The following is a 16,835-nucleotide window of genomic DNA, read 5'->3' as shown; positions in this document are numbered from 1 at the left end:
GCTTCCCTGTGTTCCCTCGCGCTTCCTGACCGCTGCGTGCCGTCCAGTCTCCCGTGGTGCTTTGGGGTGGGCCCGAGCAGTTGGGGTGCACTGGTGATGGGGTGCTTGGTGGGGGGTCCCGCCTCAGGGGCCTGGATTCACGCCTGGCCGCGCCGTGCCCCTGGCTTTGTCTGTCTGTCATTTGCTGCCCCACGAGGGGCAGGAGCTTCCTCTCAGCCCCTGATCTGATCTGGGGTGTCCCCCCGCCCCCCCCCCACCACGGGAAGGCAGTGGCATCCAGACACGGGGTCCGCCTCTTGGACACAGGTCTCCGCCCCCCCCTTGGAATGGACAGCAGGCTTGCTTCTAGCCACATGCATCCCAGGATGTGTGGGTTCGAGGCCACGGTGAGCAGAGGCTCTGCCGGGGGTCCCCTCCCCCCCCACTTCCCATCAGGATTTTATTTTGTGTGTGTCGGGGTGGGGGGGGCGGGGGATACTGGGGCTTGAACTCAGGGCCTAGGCGCGGTCCCTTAGCTTTGCAAGACACCCCCCCCCCCCCAGCCCACGGCAGACTCAGTTTCCCCCGGAGTCCGCCCTGCCGGGGTCGGGAGCGGAGGCTGCGTGGTGCTCTGCTAGTGGGGGGCGATTTTTACAGAGGAGCTGGGGAGGGGGGGCCCTGAAGGGCCATCTCCCACTCCCCGCCCCCCGCCCCCCAAAAGGTGCTGAGGGGCCTCGCGGCCTCTTCTCCCGGGGCGCCGCCCGGCCTCAGGGAGCGTCGTTTACTCTTGGAAACCTCCGTGTGCGGGTCCTCCTCCTCCTCAAGGCCTCCTCCCGGCTCCCCGCACGCCCGTGCCGCACTCTCGGAGCCACTTGGATGGGTACCCCAGCCACGCCATGGGGGTCCCACAGACCCCCGCACAGCGCGTGTCCCGACCCCCAAGCCCCGTCTGTGATTCGTGTGGCCCTCTTTGGATTTCCGGCAGAAAATAGCCCTGTAAGCATTGCCCCAAAGAGCCCCACGCCAGAGTGGGGGGGGGAGGGGTCCCGGAAAAGGGGACCCCTCACCCCAAACCAACAAGCCAAGTGCTTCGGCCCAACCCTGGGCCCCTCTACATGCTCCTGTGGGGCTGCGTGGCACGACGCGTGTCCGTTCGCTCGCGTGTTCGCTCGCGTGTTCGCTCGCCGGCCGTGGGGTTTGGGCTCGGAGCCCTGGTGCCCGCAGCCGCCCCGCTTCCTCTGCTGGTGCTCTGCCGCTGGAGCCACGCCGCCCAGCCGGGCTTTTCGCTGGTTGCATTGGAGAGAAGAGTCTGGGGGTGTTCCCCGTGGACCCTCAGCCCCCCGTGTGGTTAGGAATGACAGGCGTGAGCCACTGGGGCCTGGCTCGTGCGGTCCTCCCCAACCCGAGACCCGCATCCCTAGACCCTCCCGGGAAGTAGCCCTCCCGCCCTTTCCCTTCCTCTTTGCCGGGGGTTCTGGTGCCGCCTCCCATCCCGAGAAACGATACTGTGAACTGGAAGCTGGGGGACTTTGGGAATCCGCTCGTAAATGTTCGATAACGAGTTCTGTTTACCGCCCGAGCATTTCCACGCACGGCGGGCGCTCTGCCGCGTTGAGCCGCAGCGCCACTCGGTTTTCTGGTGGTTCAGGGGAGGGGAGAGTCTTCTCGCAGGTTTTCCTGCCGGGGCTGGCTTTGAACCTCGGCCTGCAGATCGCAGCTTCCTGAGGAGCTAGGGTGACAGGCAGGCCGGCACCTCAAAGCCTGGCCACGGCGGCTGGCCGGGGATGTGTGGCCTGGGCTGGGGGTAAGTTCTAGAAAGCCCCGGATCAGAGGGAAGCTGAACTGTGGTGTTGCGTCAATGCGCATAGTGGGAGGAGGACGTAACTCTTTTTCCCCCGAATAAAATCAACCTCCCGCCAGTTTCCCACCTAGGAAAGCAATCGGAGATACTGCAAGAGGATGGCTGTCCATCCGTCCATCTGTCACCCCCCCTCCGCCCCCCCCCCTTTACGCCAGATTGAATTTGTTCTCGTTGGAAGGAGGGCAGGCAAGACACGGATCTTTTTTTTTTTTTTTAAATGGGACCAGTTCTAAAGGTAGTGATTTTGTTCAATGCGTTTATCATCGCTCCCCTCGGCCCGCTTAGCAAACTAGGGGGACCCCCTGGAAGGGGACCCCCTTTCCTGGCTCTGTCAAGTCCAAACCCCGACGCCCCTCCCCCAAGGGCCCCTCCCCCACCCATCATGCGTACGGATGTCCGAGATCCGGGCCAATGTGAATTCTCCTTTTCTTTCTTTTTGGTTTTAACGTAGGCGATTATTATAGAAAACCTCCTCTCTCTCTCTCTCTCTCTCTCTCTCTCTCTCTCTCTCTCTCTCTCTCTCGTCCACTTTTAATTGTTTACAATACTTGTACATCTATGCAACAATACTTGAATGGGCCACGGTGCCTTGTGGGGTTTTTGTTCTGTTTTGTTTTTCCCTCGTTTTGTATTTAATTAAAAGGAATCGTCGTTGGCAATGGTCTCTGGTTGTGGCGGCTCTTTCTTTAACGCCCCACCGCGTGGTCCACGCCGGAATCCGCGTCCCCGTGGACCTCTTCTCAGAAAACAGTCCATCCACCCTGCAAGGCTAAGGTGCTTCCAGCTTCGGAGCCCTGGCATCCGCCATGGCCAGGAGAGGGCGCTGTCTGCTTCCCGCTGGGCAGAGGCCCGCCGACATCGTTTCCATCTTGGATCGCAGAACACCTGGATGATCTTGAAACCCTGGGATCTTCCTTCTCCCGTATTGTTGCCTTTGCTTTGCTTATTTATTTTGGGTGTTAGTGGAATTTGAACTCGTGGCCTTAGCTACTTGCTAGGCCACTGGAACCAGCAGGTCCCATCTTTTTTTTTTTTTTTTTTTTTTTTTTGCTTACTGTTGCTTTCCAGAGGCAATCAGTGCTTTTTGACCAGGGCAGCCTGTCCTGATTCTCCTGCCTCTGCCTCCTCCTGCGTAGCTGGGATTGTAGCAGTGCACCGCCGTGCCCATCTTGCCTTTAGGAGGACGTTGAACAGCTCAACTCACCCTTCACTGCATTGCTAAGGTTCGTACTTACAAAAGGAGGGCAGAGGCAGGAGGGCCGGGCTGGTTTGCTGTTGATCCCAAACCCCGTGTTATAAAAAAAAGACTCTGCCCTCGCCTGTCATCCTGGTGACTCAGGAGGCTGAGAGCTGAGAGGATCGCAGTTCGAAGCCAGCCAGGGCGGGAAAGTCCGTGAGACTTGTCTCTAATAAACTACTCAGAAAAAAGCTGGAAAGTACACAAATCCTCAAGGCTCAGGCCCTAGGGAGTGGCTACCGGGAGGTGGGGACACTTTTAAGGTGGGCTCTCTGGTGGGGCTCGGAGGTCCTGTCTCATCCTCATTCGGATCCGCCAGGCATTACTGTTACAAACCTAGAGCCGAGCAGCCATGGCCCAGAACCTCCTCCAGACTGTGAGCCAAATTAAGCGCGCGTGCACGTGTGTGTGTGTGTGTGTGTGTGTGTGTGTGTGTGTGTGTACACTTGGGGCCTTCATACTTTCGCTGGGGGGCTGGGGATATGGCCTAGTGGCAAGGAGTGCTTGACTCATATACAAGAGGCCCTGGGTTCGATTCCCCAGCACCACATATATAGAAAATGGCCAGAAGTGGCGCTGTGGCTCAAGTGGCAGAGTGCTAGCCTTGAGCAAAAAGAATCCAGGGACAGTGCTCAGGCCCTGAGTTCAAGGCCCAAGGACTAGCAAACACACACACACACACACACACACACACACACACACACACACACTTTCGCTGGGCTTTTTTCCTTTTCCTCAAGGCTGACCCTACTACTTGAGCCAGACAACACGGCTCCACTTCGGCTTTTTTTGGCTGATTAATTGGAGATAACACGTGTCTCTGATTGCTCTGCCAGGACTGGCGTGGCACCGAGGTCCTCCCAGCTCAGCCTCCTGAGCCGCTGGGATTCCCGGCAGACGCTTCATACCGGGGTGGAAAGCTGGCTGCTGTAAACCCCGACTCAAAAGTGCTGGGAACGCCTGTGAGCTATGCTCTGAGAAGGCCTGGGCGAGGGGCTCCCCCTCTGCTCCCCAAAGAATTTAGGCCAAGAAGGACTTGAAGCTGGCATTTGTCCTTTCAATACAAAGCCATCCATACGTGTGTGGATGCATGTATTCTATACGCAATACATGCGTATTCTATGCACACATGCATAATCATAATACATAATGCATATGTCTTATATCAATAATATGTATTCACGAATAACATACATTAGTGCCAACTATGTGTGAGTCACTAAGGACACTTAATAAACCTAGACCGGTTCACACAGCTCATATCCAAACTCTATTCTATCTGGAATACAACGTCCATATCATACCATGTGAACGCGGGCTTGACTATGCAGTGGGGAGATTCAGTTTTGGGGAGAGGCCTGCTAGGGCCTCATGGTTGAGACGTGGGCTTTAGAATCAGCTATCCACTTCGGCTCTTCGGTGCTGTGGGACCGGGGCCAACTCCAGGGTCAACGTCTCCGGGCCCCTTTTGTCACGTGTAACTTGGGAATGAAGGTAGGACGCGTGAAGGGTTCGAGGTGTTCACACGGAACACCTGCTGTTCCTCTGCTTGGTAAGGGCTCGGGTATGGAGGAGGGAAGGCATTCCATCCCTCTCTAGTGAGGTTATAGGAGTAGAACATTCTAGAAGCGTCAGCCTGCTCTCTCAGAGATGCAGGACTGGCTTCCTTAGGCGCTCATGGTCAAGGCACGCACACGGGGTCAGCCCGCTCGGAAAGATTTTTATTCTCAACCCCGGGGTTGGCTCTTGGGGGCCCCTGGCTCGCGCCATTCCAAGCTCGGAGGTGTTGCATTGACTTCGGTTACAGACAGAAATCCACGTTCACTGAACGCAGGGCCTGAAGCTGGGGGGAGGTGGGGGAGCAGGCACAGCTGAACCTGCCGGGGGCTGAGATTCAAGCCTTCCCTTTGTCCTACTCACTAGCTTTCTGATGATCCTTGTAACACACACACACACACACACACACACACACACACACACACACACACACACACACCCAGAAAATTCAGGAACTTTCTGCCCAGGCTGGCTTCGACCCTGCTCCTCAGATCTCAGCTTCCTGAGTGGCTAGGAGTTAAATACAGGCGCGAGCCACGGACCCCCGGCCTGGGCCACTCTTCAAAGCAGGAACGTTGTCCTCCTCTGTCCAGGGGAAAGCAAGATGACACGTGGGGCTGGGTGGGCAGAGGCTGACATCCTAAGCTGGCGTCTTGGGGTGGCCAGACACCGGATGGCAAGATGGAGGACCCCCTCCCCCAGCACGCGGGAGAGCGGGGCGGGGAGAAGCTTCCCCGAGACGTCAGGTGGTTTTCACAGTAAGGTCGGCGGAGATCGACCTGGGTCCGTCTTCCAGGAGGATCTGCCCCCCTTGCCACGGGGTGGCCGACACCTTCCTCTCGGGGTGTCCGGGTGCGTGTCCGTCTCGGGCTCACGCTCTGCGGGGCGATGTCCTGACGCCGGTGGCTCGGGCAAGTCCGGGGCTGTATTACATTCAACGGGTCAAGTTCTACCTTCTCCACCACGCGGAGATGGCATCCAGGGAACCAGTGGGCAGAGGGGGACGGGGGGGGGGGGGGTGTGTGTCCATGGACCGACTGGTTCCACCATCCATCAGGAGATCTGGTCACTGAGGCTGTGTTTCCAGAAAGTTCTGTCACCACTACTCCTCGGGTAGGGGTTCTGTTTTTGCTTCTGTGATGAGGTATAGAACGAGATCTCACGCGATGCCCGCCCGCCGGCCGCGGGGTGGGGTGGGGGGTGGCTGCCACGTGAGGGGCCACCCGCTGGGGGGGCGGACGGCGGGGGTTGGGGGCGGACGACTCCTGGTACCCCGCATGTGGCTTTACGAATGGATTGTGAACACTTTGGGCTCTGCTCCGGGACGGCGTGCTGCTGGAAAGTTCGATATTGTCCACCAGGACGTTCTTGTCCTCCAGCCTGACGACGGCGGTGGTGGCGGCGGCGGAGGCGGGCGGCGGGGCGGGCGCGGGGGCGGGGCGTCTGCGCATGTGCGGCAGGCAGGTGCGGCTGACGTCCAGGTCTTTGAAGGCGTGGAGCATGAACACGCCCAGGATGATGGTGACGAAGCCCGAGAAGGTGCCCACGATGTCCACGGCGGTCATGGTGTGCCACTCCTTGAAGAGCACGATGGACGAGAGCACCACCACCGTGGTGAAGACCACGTAGTAGATGGGGAAGACCAGCGACGTGTTGAAGATGTCCAGCGCGCGGTTGAGGAAGTTGACCTGGGTGCCGATGGAGAGGGCCAGGACGAGGGACAGGATGTAGGGGAGGGGATGGCGTACGACCGGCAGCCCCTGGAAGAAGTTCCTGATGGTGATGCCCAGCCCCTTGACGGCCGTCACCGAGAAGGAGCCGATCACCGAGCAGATGACGATGTAAATGAGGATGTTCCTCTGTCCGTACCGAGGGGCGACCACAAAGATGAGGACCAGGCAGGACACCAGCAGGAGCACGGAGAACACGATGAACCCTTCCGGAAACGAGGGAGACAGGGCACCTCCGTTGTGAGCGGCGGGGACAGCATCTAGGACTCCCCCTCCCCCACCCCAGAACCCATGACGGGGGGACATAGCTCCAGAATCACACAGACAGTATCTTGTCTCAGTGCTTTTTTGTTGGTCATGGGGCTTGAACTCAGGGCCTGGGTGCCGTCCCTGAGCTTTTTCATCCAAGGCTACTCCTCTACCATGTTGAGCCACAGCTCCACTTGCAGTTTTCTGGTGGTTCCCTGGAGCTAAGAGTCTCACAGCCCTTCCTGCCCAGGCTGGCTCGGAACTGCGATCCTCAGATCTCAGCCTCCTGAACAGCTAGGATGACAGGTGGCTTGAAAGTTCTCATAGCTCAGGTAAAGTTATTAAACCCCGGAGGCCTCAGTGTTCCTCATTGGGAAGAGACCAACAACAGGTTATTTTTTCTTGTAGGACTGTTGGGTGAGATTGGATGAGACAATGCATAGAAAAGGGACATCAAAGGCCCCTTGAATGCATTCTATCTAAATACTTGGTTATATATATGTACATTAGCATTACTCGCCCTCCCGCTTTCTTTCCACAGCTCGCATACGTCGGGGGGGGGGGTGGAACCCCAATGAACCAATGGGCTTCCCACAGGGTTTAGCCTCCCCCCACCCCGGCGCTGCTGCTGGAAACCTACCTGTGTCCTTCATCTTGGAGGCCATCTCCGTGACGGTGGTGACCTTGGCTTCCTCGGGGGCGTGAATCACCATCACCGTGCTGCCCGCCATGCAGATCACGCAGCCCAGCTTCCCCAGCAGGTTCAGGCTCTCTCCCAGGAAATAGGAGGAGAAGACGGGCACTGGGCGCAGAACGGGAGAGAGGGAGGGGCAGAGTGGAGTCCACGCCCGTGCCCGCGTCCCACCAAAGGAACCCGGGGTGAGCGAGCACCTGTGAGCCATAGCAGATCCGAAGCCAGTCCTCTTTCTAGACTATGTCTCCCCCCTAAACATCAGAAATAGGAAATCACTTGTGGGAGGGGCTCCTTGTCTTGTCTACCTCTGGCAGTGGGAAGAGCTCATCCCTTTTCAGAACAAAGTGAGCTGGGGGGGGGGGGGGAGGTTGTAGGTTCCATCCATCTATCCATCCATCATCCATCCATCCATCCATCCATCCATCCATCCGTCTTCAATTCCCACAGAGGAATGGGTTCTGGGTCTTGCGGCCTGGGAGGACTAAGAGTCTGTGAGAGGTGTTTACATCTGGTATCGGTTCTTTTCCTTGTTTGTTTTTTGTGTGGCAGCCCTGGGGGTTGAACTCAGGGCCTTAGACGGCCTCGCTAGCTCAGTGCTCTACCACTTGAGCCACACACAAACCGCGCCCCCCATCCGATGTCCTTTTTGCTTTTAGTTTGTTTTCAGGTAGGATCGCAAGCTAACTTCTACCCAGGCTGAACCACGATCCTCCTATCTCCACCTCCTGAGTAGCCAGGATTACAGGCACATGCTACCATACCCAACATTATGACATATTCTCTCTCTCAACTGTCCGCGGTCACGTGACCACTACGCATTAGGGTGAGATTAGAACTCACGCAGCGTCAACCTGGGGCTCAGTGGGAGAAGCACACAGAGTCTCCCCGGGAGCTTGCGGCCTGGTGGCAGTTGGGTGACAAGTCTGGGGTTTGGCTGTCCCTCTGTTGCTCCTCTTCCCAAGGCCTGGGACCCGCCTAGACCCCTGAATGCCCAGAGAGCCCCCCCCACCGCCGCCGCCCACCAGGCCCGGCTAGATGGGAGTCGGCCCAGGGCGGACAGAAACCTGATGAGGACGCTCAGCGCTCCCAGAGGGGGTGACGACGGTCGCGGGTGCGAACGCGTAGGCCCCGAAGTTAGCGACTTCTCCAGCTGACACTGCGGGAGAGAGGGAGGGAGGGAGGGAGGAGGGAGGAGGGGAGGGAGGGAGGGAGGTTGGTTGAGTCCACGGTGGCCCTCACCCTGCCACCCCAATGCAGCAGCTCACCCCAATCCGTGAACCACAGGCCTCCCATCCGTAGGAGGGGTCATTTCTACCCCCAGTCACTAGCCACGCTCCACAAGCCCCGGACGAAGGGGGGGGCGTAGAGGACGCGTGAGTGTGCAAATCTGAGCCACGGGAGTGAGAGGGCCCGCGAAGGCCGGGCGCCAGCGGCTCACGCCTGCCATCCCAGCGGCGCAGGAGGCTGAGATCCGAGGATCACGTTCAAAGCCAGCCGGGGTTCAAAAGTCCTCGTGAGCCTCTTCTCTCCAAGGACCCCCCACCCGAAAACCGGAAGTGGCGCTGGGGCTCACATGCTAGAGTGGCTGCCAGCCTGGAGCAAAAGAGCTCAGGCCCAGAGTTCAAGCCTTACCGCTGACCAAAAAAAAGAAGGGGTGGGGGGGTGGGGAGGGAGAGGACCGGCCCTGGGTGGAGAAAGCATGGTTCTGAGAGGACAGGAGGGGGGGGTCACAGGGTAGGGATTGCCCCCTGGAAATGTGTCCCCAAGCCCGGGCTTCCGACAGCAGAAAGGGATACGATGCAGGCCCCGATCTCGCCACCCCCCACCCCCCCCCCCCGCCTTCCGTGCCCAAAGGGGCCACTTACTGGTGGCGAATCCCGCCCACCACATGGCGTCCTTCAGGTACCCGTAGCCACCGTCCACTGTGGAGGGAAGGGCCAGCGTTAGAGGGCGGCCACGCCCCCTCGGGCTCTCGGTGTCACCTGGGAGCTCGATTGTCCCCTGTGAACTCGGGGCCCCAAGCTCGCTAGACGAGCACCCCACCGCCTAGCCAAGCCCCGCGTCGCTGCTGAGATTCCGCTACCTCCACCCACTGAGGAGCTGGGATTACAGGCTTGGGCCACCGTGCGTGGCTCAGTTCTGGGGGGGGGGGGGGGAAGGGAAGTAGAGTCAGCGCCTCCGTGGGTGGAGCTGTTTAAGCCCGTGGAGTCCTGTCTCCAGAAAGGACTTCAAGGCGATCGGCTCTTTCCGCCAGCCCTTAGGCAAAGCCACTGTCCTCTCCCACCCGGCTTGGGCTGGTGGCCACCTTCGTGGTTAGCGAGCTCTTCCCATGATGCGTTCTTCGGGCTGGCGTGCCACACTGCACGTGGAAATTACCATCCCCGTGCACCGCAGGCTCACGTACAAGATCGTTACGCATGCTGTATAAAATTACCCCCAGGCCATGGTGAAGAATGTATTTTCATGTTCAGTCTTGGCTCCTGCTCTCACTTGGGATACTCAAATATTCCAAAATTGAGGGTGAGTGAGAGAGAGAAAGAGGGGGGGGGGGTGGCATTTCTGGTTTCTGAGCAGTTTAGATAAGAACCAGCAGGAGCCGGCGGCTCGCGCCTGTCATCCTAGCGACTCGGGAGGCTGAGAGCTGAGGATGGCGGTTCAAAGCCAGCCTGGGGCAGCAAGGTATCAATGAAACTCTCATCTCCAGCTAACCTCTAGAAAACCGGAAGTGGTAGAGTGCTGGCCTTGGCCAAAAAGAAGCTCGGGGACAGTGCCCTGAGTTCAAGCCCCATGAGAGAAGGGACAGGGAGGGAGGGAGGGAGGAAGGAGGGAGGATACAACCTACGCTTGAATGACCCTTGGGGATGCCACTGCTCTCGCGCCCACTTCAGATGAGGGAAACTGAGGCACAGGAACCTTTCCCTTGCCCAGGGTCTCGTCACCGGCGCCCTCATGGCGTGCGGATGGATGGCGCATGGAGACAGGCGTCGACCCTTGTTCCAGCGTGAGCACATCCGCACCCCCCCCCCCCCCCCGTGCCTCTTCCTGCCCTCGCCTCACCAAACAGCTCAGCGGCTCCTTTAGCTGCTCCGGGCACCGGCCGAGTCCCCTTCCTCCCCTTCCCCTACCCCCCCCCACCACCCCCCCCCCCCCGCCACCACTGAGCCCTGCTTCCCCGACGCCGTGCGGGGGGCCCTCTTTCACCCCATCCCAGGGGCCCTGGTCCAGGCCCACGTTCTGTTCAGCTCACCTCATTCTGCCCCCCCACCCCCCCCAATCATTCTCTCCCCAACCACCAGGGACCTTTCCCAACCACAGGTCAGACTGGTTCCTTCGCCCGGCAAGCCAAGCCGGCTTTCAGTCCCTTCGCTGCGGCTCCAGCTCCACACCCCGCTTGTTTCCCAGGCCCCTTCTGAGCTGCCCCGCGCCCTCCTCGCCCTCTGTACCCCGATTCTAACACGGCTCGTGATCCCACCGCTGGGCCTGTGCGCTGCCCCTCCCTCCTCCCTCCTCCCTCCTCCCTCCTCTTGGCCTTGCTCTCTCCTCATCCTTTAGGTCCTTCCTTCTGCCCCACCCCCAGGTCTGAGCTGTACATGGCCCCCAAGATATGTCCCAGCCCTGAGTACACGCCCCCACGGGGCGCTGTGAGTCTGGCGGGCAGGCGGGCGATAGACAGCCATTCCAAGGGTCCGCTTCCCTTCTCCCCACACCCAAGTCCTGTGCGGGCAGAGACTCAGGCTCGGGCCAGCGGGGCTCCCGAAGGGCTGAGAGCCGCACTGCCGTCTCGGGGAGGTGTCGGGACTCGCCCGGGCTGACAGGCGGGGAGGAAGTGGAGGCCGAGCTGAGCTGCTGGGTCGTCACTCTGGCTCCCCCCGTTCTCAGCCACCCCTGGCACGTGGATGGTCCACAGGATCGCCCAGGAAAACCTGTCCCCGGCCCCCCCCCTCCTCCCGGGCCCCCGCCCCCCCCCCCCCAGGCGCCTACCAGCCCGAGTGGCCCCGGTGGCGAGGAGGCGGAGGAGGCCTTTCTTCTTGAGGATGACGCTGCTCCCGATGAGCAGGCAGGAGAGCAGGGCCAGGCCCACGCCGATGTAGAAGCCATAGCGCTTCCTGAGGCGCTCCTGCCAGCTGAGGGGCCGTGCGTTGCCGGGCACCGCGGGGCCGGGGCTGCCCACGATCTGGCACAGGACTTCTTGCGAGGAGCAGTAGAGGCTGATCAGGGACCCTGGAGGGGAGGCGACGGCGGGACAGTCACGCTTTGAGGAGCCTCAGCTGCCAGCGACCTCATCCTGCCACCCGGGAGGCTGAGGCCTGAGGATCGAGGTTCGAAGCCAGCCCGGGCCAGAAAGTCCCGTGAGACCCTGCTCTGCAATGAACCAGCAAAAAGCCAGAAGTGGAGCTGCCCCACCCCCACCCCGCCCCCCGCCCGACTCTCGGGGCTCCCAGAAAGGAGAGTCACCCGACATGCAGCCAGGCTGGCTCGCTCAACTGTCAGCTGGGGAAACTGAGGTACTGTGAAAGGAAAGCACTTGCGGGAGTCACGCACACGCCCGAGCGGGGCCTGGGAACCCGCCGCCGGCAGAGCCATGTTTTGCAACAGGAGGCCTGTCGTGACAAACACCCGTGTCACCCCGGCAGGCCGAGGCCATCACAAGAAAGCTGTCAGCTCAGCTGCTCAGCCGACTGGATCTGTGCGCACTCCCGTTCTGCCAGCCCCCCCCCCTCGCCCGGGACTCAGATCTGGAGAGTTCTCTGACCCAGGAAATGAGCCAGAGGCAAGCGGGAAGGGGACCGGGGAAAACCAAGCCCGTCCCGGCCCCCGCACCCTTCTCCTGATCCCTGAAGATGCTTCTGGGTGGGGTGCGGTCACTTTGGGGCTTGGCCACCGCTTCCCCGCCCCTCCCATGACAAGACACCCAGAAGCAGGTGCGAAGGCAGCCTGGGCAGGAGCGTCCCGAAGACAACTGATCTCCAATTAACCAGCACAAACCAGAAGCGGAGCTGTGGCTCAAGGGGTAAAGAATGAATGGAGGAAAAAAACACCAAGTGAGGCCCTGAGTTCAATCTCCAATACTAACATGGAAGAAAGGAAAGGCAGAAGGAAGGGAGATAGGGAGGGAGGAGGGAGGGAGGGGAGGGGAGGAAGGGAGGGAGGGAGGGAGGGAAGAACAAAAGAGGAAAGGAGGGAAGAAAGGAATGGCTGAATGAAACCAAGTTCTGAAGTGGGGTACTCATCTGAAAAATAGTGGGCAGATGATTCCTGGTTTCTCTAGAACATTCCGGACACAGAACACCTCCCCTAGGGTAGGGGTGAGACTGGCAGTGCCTGTCTCCCTGCTCAGGACACCAAAGTCAGCCAACAGCCAGGTGACTGTTTGGAAAGCACAGACAGGGCAAGAAGGAGCCTAGCGCCCCGGCGCGGCCATCCTAGCTACTCGGGAGGCTGAGATCTGAGGATGGAGGTTCAAACTCAGCCCTGGGAAGGAAAGTCCACGAGACTGTTTGTCTCCAATCGCCAAACGCGCGCCGTGGCTCAAGTGGTAAAGCGCTACCGTTGAGTACAAGAAGCTCAGGGCAGCGCCCGGGGCCCCGCAATACATAAAATCAAATCGGAATAAAAAAGCAGGGCGGCAGCGCGGGGCCGGGTTCCCTGCTGCCCCTCTGTGCTGCCCTGAGCGGATTCTTGGCCTCGCCGGAGTCCCCACAGTCCCGGAATGGGGGCCACCAGCCTCCTTCCCAGAGTTACCCAGAGATGAAAGGAGCCAGCGCAGGCCTGGCTTGGGGTCCAACTCGTCTTCCACCCCAAGGGTCTTAGCCTCGGGGCTCCTTCTCTGGCCCCCTCCTTTTGTTTTACTTCTTGGTGCCAGTACTGGGCTTGAACTCAGGGCCTCAAGCTCTCCCTCCCTCCCTCCATTCCTCCTCCCTCTCCCTCTCCCTGCTTTTCTGCTCAAGCCGGGCGCTCCACCACCTGCGCCACGGCTCCCCTTCAGGCCTTGTGCTGGTTCATCGGCCACAGGAGTCTCGGGGACTTTCCTGGCCAGGCTGGCTTTGAACTGTGACCCCCCAGATCTCAGCCTCCTGGGTAGTAGGGAGGCCTGCGGGCCCCCTCAGCTCTGTAAAAAGCGAGGTGTTTTGGGGGGGGGTTAGGTGGGGGTGAGCCTGGGTCTCTGAGCCCCTCTCTCCTGGGTCCTGATGTGAGCAGGTACCGGGATCTGCAGTCGCCGAGCCCCCAGCTCCCCTCGGGCCCCAGGCCCCCCCCAGCCCCCAGCCCCCCCGCCCCCCCGCACCCCACCGTTCTCGCAGCTGGCGTTGCGGGCCCGGAGCGCCATGGGGTCCCCGGGCGCCGGGTCGGGACGCGGCGCGGGCGGGCGGCGCGCGGCTCCAGGGCGGCTCGCGCGGGGATGGCGGGCCGGCCGGCGGGCAGGGTCGGGCCGGGGGGCGGGGAGAGCGCCCGCCGCGCCCCCGGAGGGGAGGGTCCCCACCCCGGGAGGAGGCGGCGGCGGCGCTCCGGGGGTGCGCACCCGGCCACGCCGCCGCCGCCACCGCCCGTGCCAGGGGCCGCTCGGGGGCGGGGCGGGCGGGAGGGGGGGGTGGGGGGTGTGTGTGGGGGGGTGGGATCACCGGCCCCGCCCCGCATCCGGCCCGCAGAGCCCGTGCGCCCCGCCCGCCCCCCCCCCCAGGGCGCGGCAGAGCCCCGGGATCCCCGCGCCCCGCGCCCCCCCTCGCCGCCCTCCTCCCGCCCCCGCCCGGCTCCCGCGGCTCAGCCCAGGTCTGATGCGCTTCACCAAGGCATTCGCACGGGTCAGGAAACCCGGGTGGAACGCGCGTGGACGTGCGCACGTGTGTGTGTGTGTGTGCACATGCAGGTGAGGGCAGCCCCGGGCAGGGCCCCCCCGCCCAGTGAACACAGACTTGCCTGGCTGGCGCTCCACCACCTGTGCCAGGCCCCCGGTCCAGCATTTTGCTGGTTAACTGGCAATGAAGTCTCTTGGACGTTTGCCTCCTGGCTGGCTTTGAACCTTGGTCTCTGACCTCATGCGTCTTGATGACAGGGCATTCCTCCAGCCCAGGGTGTGTGTGTGTGTGGTGTGTGTGTGTGTGTGTGTGTGTGATGAGAACACTCAAGACCTAAACATCTCTTGGGTCGGGTGTAGTGGCACACGCCTGGAATTCCCAGCTACTTGGCAGGGCACCAGAAAGGGGATCAAAGCCCAAGAGCAGCTTCTGGTCACCACGGTGACACGCTATCCAAAAGATAACGGAAGCGGAAAAAGGCTTACAAGCCAGGCGCAAGTGGCCGGCTGGCAGGGCCGGGCCCTGAGTTCAAGCCCCCCCCCCCCCCACCATACTACAACTAGCAACGGTCAACAATCAAACCCGAGTGGCTGGGCTGTTAGAACAACCTGGTCTTTTTAAGTCAAAGAGAGGATGTTTTGGATTGCACTTGACGTTCGAGGGGCCACTTCATTTCAGGGTCTGAGTCACAAGTCCTCTTCTCACCCCGGGGGGTTAAAGGCAGTAAGCGCCAAGCTCCTCTTGTGTTTTCAGAGATGGGTGCGTCTTGGCTTTTAGGGCAGGGGGGCTGAGCCTCCGAGTCCCCATCTGCCGCGGGAGGGGGCTGGGCCTTGGAGGGGGAGGGGCAGAGACATCCTCTGGGCAGACATAAGGGCCCCATTGACCGCAGGGGCTCCGCACAAAGGCCTTTTCCTCCTCCAGCCACAAAGGCCCTGTCAGGCAGGTAGCAGGGCCTGAAGCTTTGTCTCCCCGGAGGAGAAACAGAGCCATTGTCCGCCCCAGCCTGGAGAGGGGGGGCCGGGGCTGGCTTTGGAGGGGTCGGGCCCCTGGGCTCTGTCCTTGAGCATGGAGGGTCTGGTGAAACAGCCTGGAAATCTTTGGGCCGGCTCTTTAGGGATGAGCAGGAAAACGAATCAGAACCAAAGCACCCAAACCGGGCCCAAGAACCCCGAGTTTCTAAGCCCTTGCCTGACTTCAGGACACAGGCACGGTCCGGACTGTGGCCCTCCTGTCTGTATCGCCCTGGGTCACCAGGGGATGACAGATGCAATACCCTAGCACCAGCAGCCGTGGTGCTCCTCCCCGGTAGCTGGGGTCGCACGCAGTTCCACCGTGCCGGCCGTGGATCGACAGGGAGCCTCTTCAACTTCTTCATTTTTTATAAATCTGTTCTGTGATTCTCGTGTCAGAAGAGGAAAAGGGAAGTCGAATGAAGACGACTCGGCCCATAAGTTGAGAGGCAAAGACTGGAAGCCCAGTGCTTGTCAATCCTCCATGTACCGCCTCTCCCCCTGCCAGGCCAGGGGCATTTGGGGAGACCCTGGCTCCCGGGAGCCGGGCCTCCTGTCTCGGGGTGCAGGGGAGCGTTGGTGAGGTTTTCCTTTAAAAGCCACTTCTGGCTTTCCTTTTGGCTGGTGAATTGCAGAGAGGAGTCTCCCAGAATTCCTCGCCGGGGCTGACTCGAGGTGATCCCCTCCATCTTCGCCCACACCACGCCTGGCTAGTGTGTGACCGAATCAGCGCCCGGGCACCGAGTTCAAGGTCTAGACCGTGCCCAGGCCCCGAGTGCAAGCCCCGGAGCCGGTGTGCCCCGCCCCCCTCCTTTCACACACTAGTCTCGCAGAACTCAAGAGCTCGCAGGAGACCCAGGTCAGGGGCTGTGTAAAAAGCCAGGAGCCGGCCCCCCGGGGCTCACGCCTGTAATCCTGCATACTTAGAAGGCTGAGATCTGAGGGTTGGGGGTTCAAAGCCAGCTCAGGCAGAAAAGACCCATCCGTCTCTGGTCGCCAATGAGCCCCCAGGAAACCGGAAGTGGCGCTGTGGCTCAAGTGGTAGAGTACTGGCCTTTAGCAGAAGAGCTCAGGGACAGCGCCCTGGCCCCGAGTTCAAGCCCCATAGCTGACCCTCCCCCACCCCCCACCCCCCCCAAAGAAGTCAGGGTTCTAGTCTCCATTCTTTCTTATTCTAAGATACTGGAACCTGAGGACAGTCCTCCCATCCGGTCTCAGTTTCCACATACGTGCAATGACACTGGAGGACTACAAAAAAAAAAAAAAATTGTGTGGAAAGACAATCTACACATTCCTTGGCAAAACGTCTTTTGCCCGGTGCCGGAAGTTTATGCCTGTGATCCTGGCTACTCAAGGAGGCTGAGATCTGAGGATGGCAATTTGAAGCCAGCTGGGGAAGAGCAGTCTGTGAGACTCAGGTTCCAATCAGCCAGCGAAAAGCTGGAACCGGAGGCATGGCCCAAGTGGGAGAGCACCGGCCTCTTTCATCGTTTAGGGAGGGATTCAAGGAACCTCGCTCCTGGGTGTCCATCCTATCTCCCTGCCACAGGGGAAGATCTCTGCTTGGAAGGGTCCTGGGTTGAGGGGCCTGTATGGTCTCCTAGGCATAGACGGTCTACAGTGGCCATGGCTCTTAGGAGACGCTCCCTTAGAGCTGGGTTAGGGTTCAGGAGGCTGGCCAGAGGCCTCCCCACCTGTAGAGAACGAGGGGAGAATACGGTTAGAAG

The 16,835-nt window shown here is 60.6% G+C and overlaps 1 protein-coding gene across 1 annotated transcript; it reads right to left on the bottom strand.

Annotated features, from left to right (window-relative positions):
* Positions 1 to 5,919: 5,919 nt before the first annotated feature.
* On the bottom strand, positions 5,920 to 13,632 carry Nipal4 (NIPA like domain containing 4). The gene is given in 7 exon segments (XM_048334148.1): positions 5,920 to 5,959; positions 5,961 to 6,570; positions 7,254 to 7,415; positions 8,383 to 8,463; positions 9,173 to 9,229; positions 11,289 to 11,528; positions 13,596 to 13,632. Coding segments are annotated over 7 exon segments (1,227 nt in total).
* Positions 13,633 to 16,835: the final 3,203 nt, after the last annotated feature.

Source organism: Perognathus longimembris, chromosome 25, assembly GCF_023159225.1.
Source record: "Perognathus longimembris pacificus isolate PPM17 chromosome 25, ASM2315922v1, whole genome shotgun sequence".
Taxonomy (NCBI): domain Eukaryota; kingdom Metazoa; phylum Chordata; class Mammalia; order Rodentia; family Heteromyidae; genus Perognathus; species Perognathus longimembris.
The sequence above is the reverse complement of the archived record's forward strand: the minus strand, read 5'-3'. Positions and strand labels throughout refer to the sequence as shown.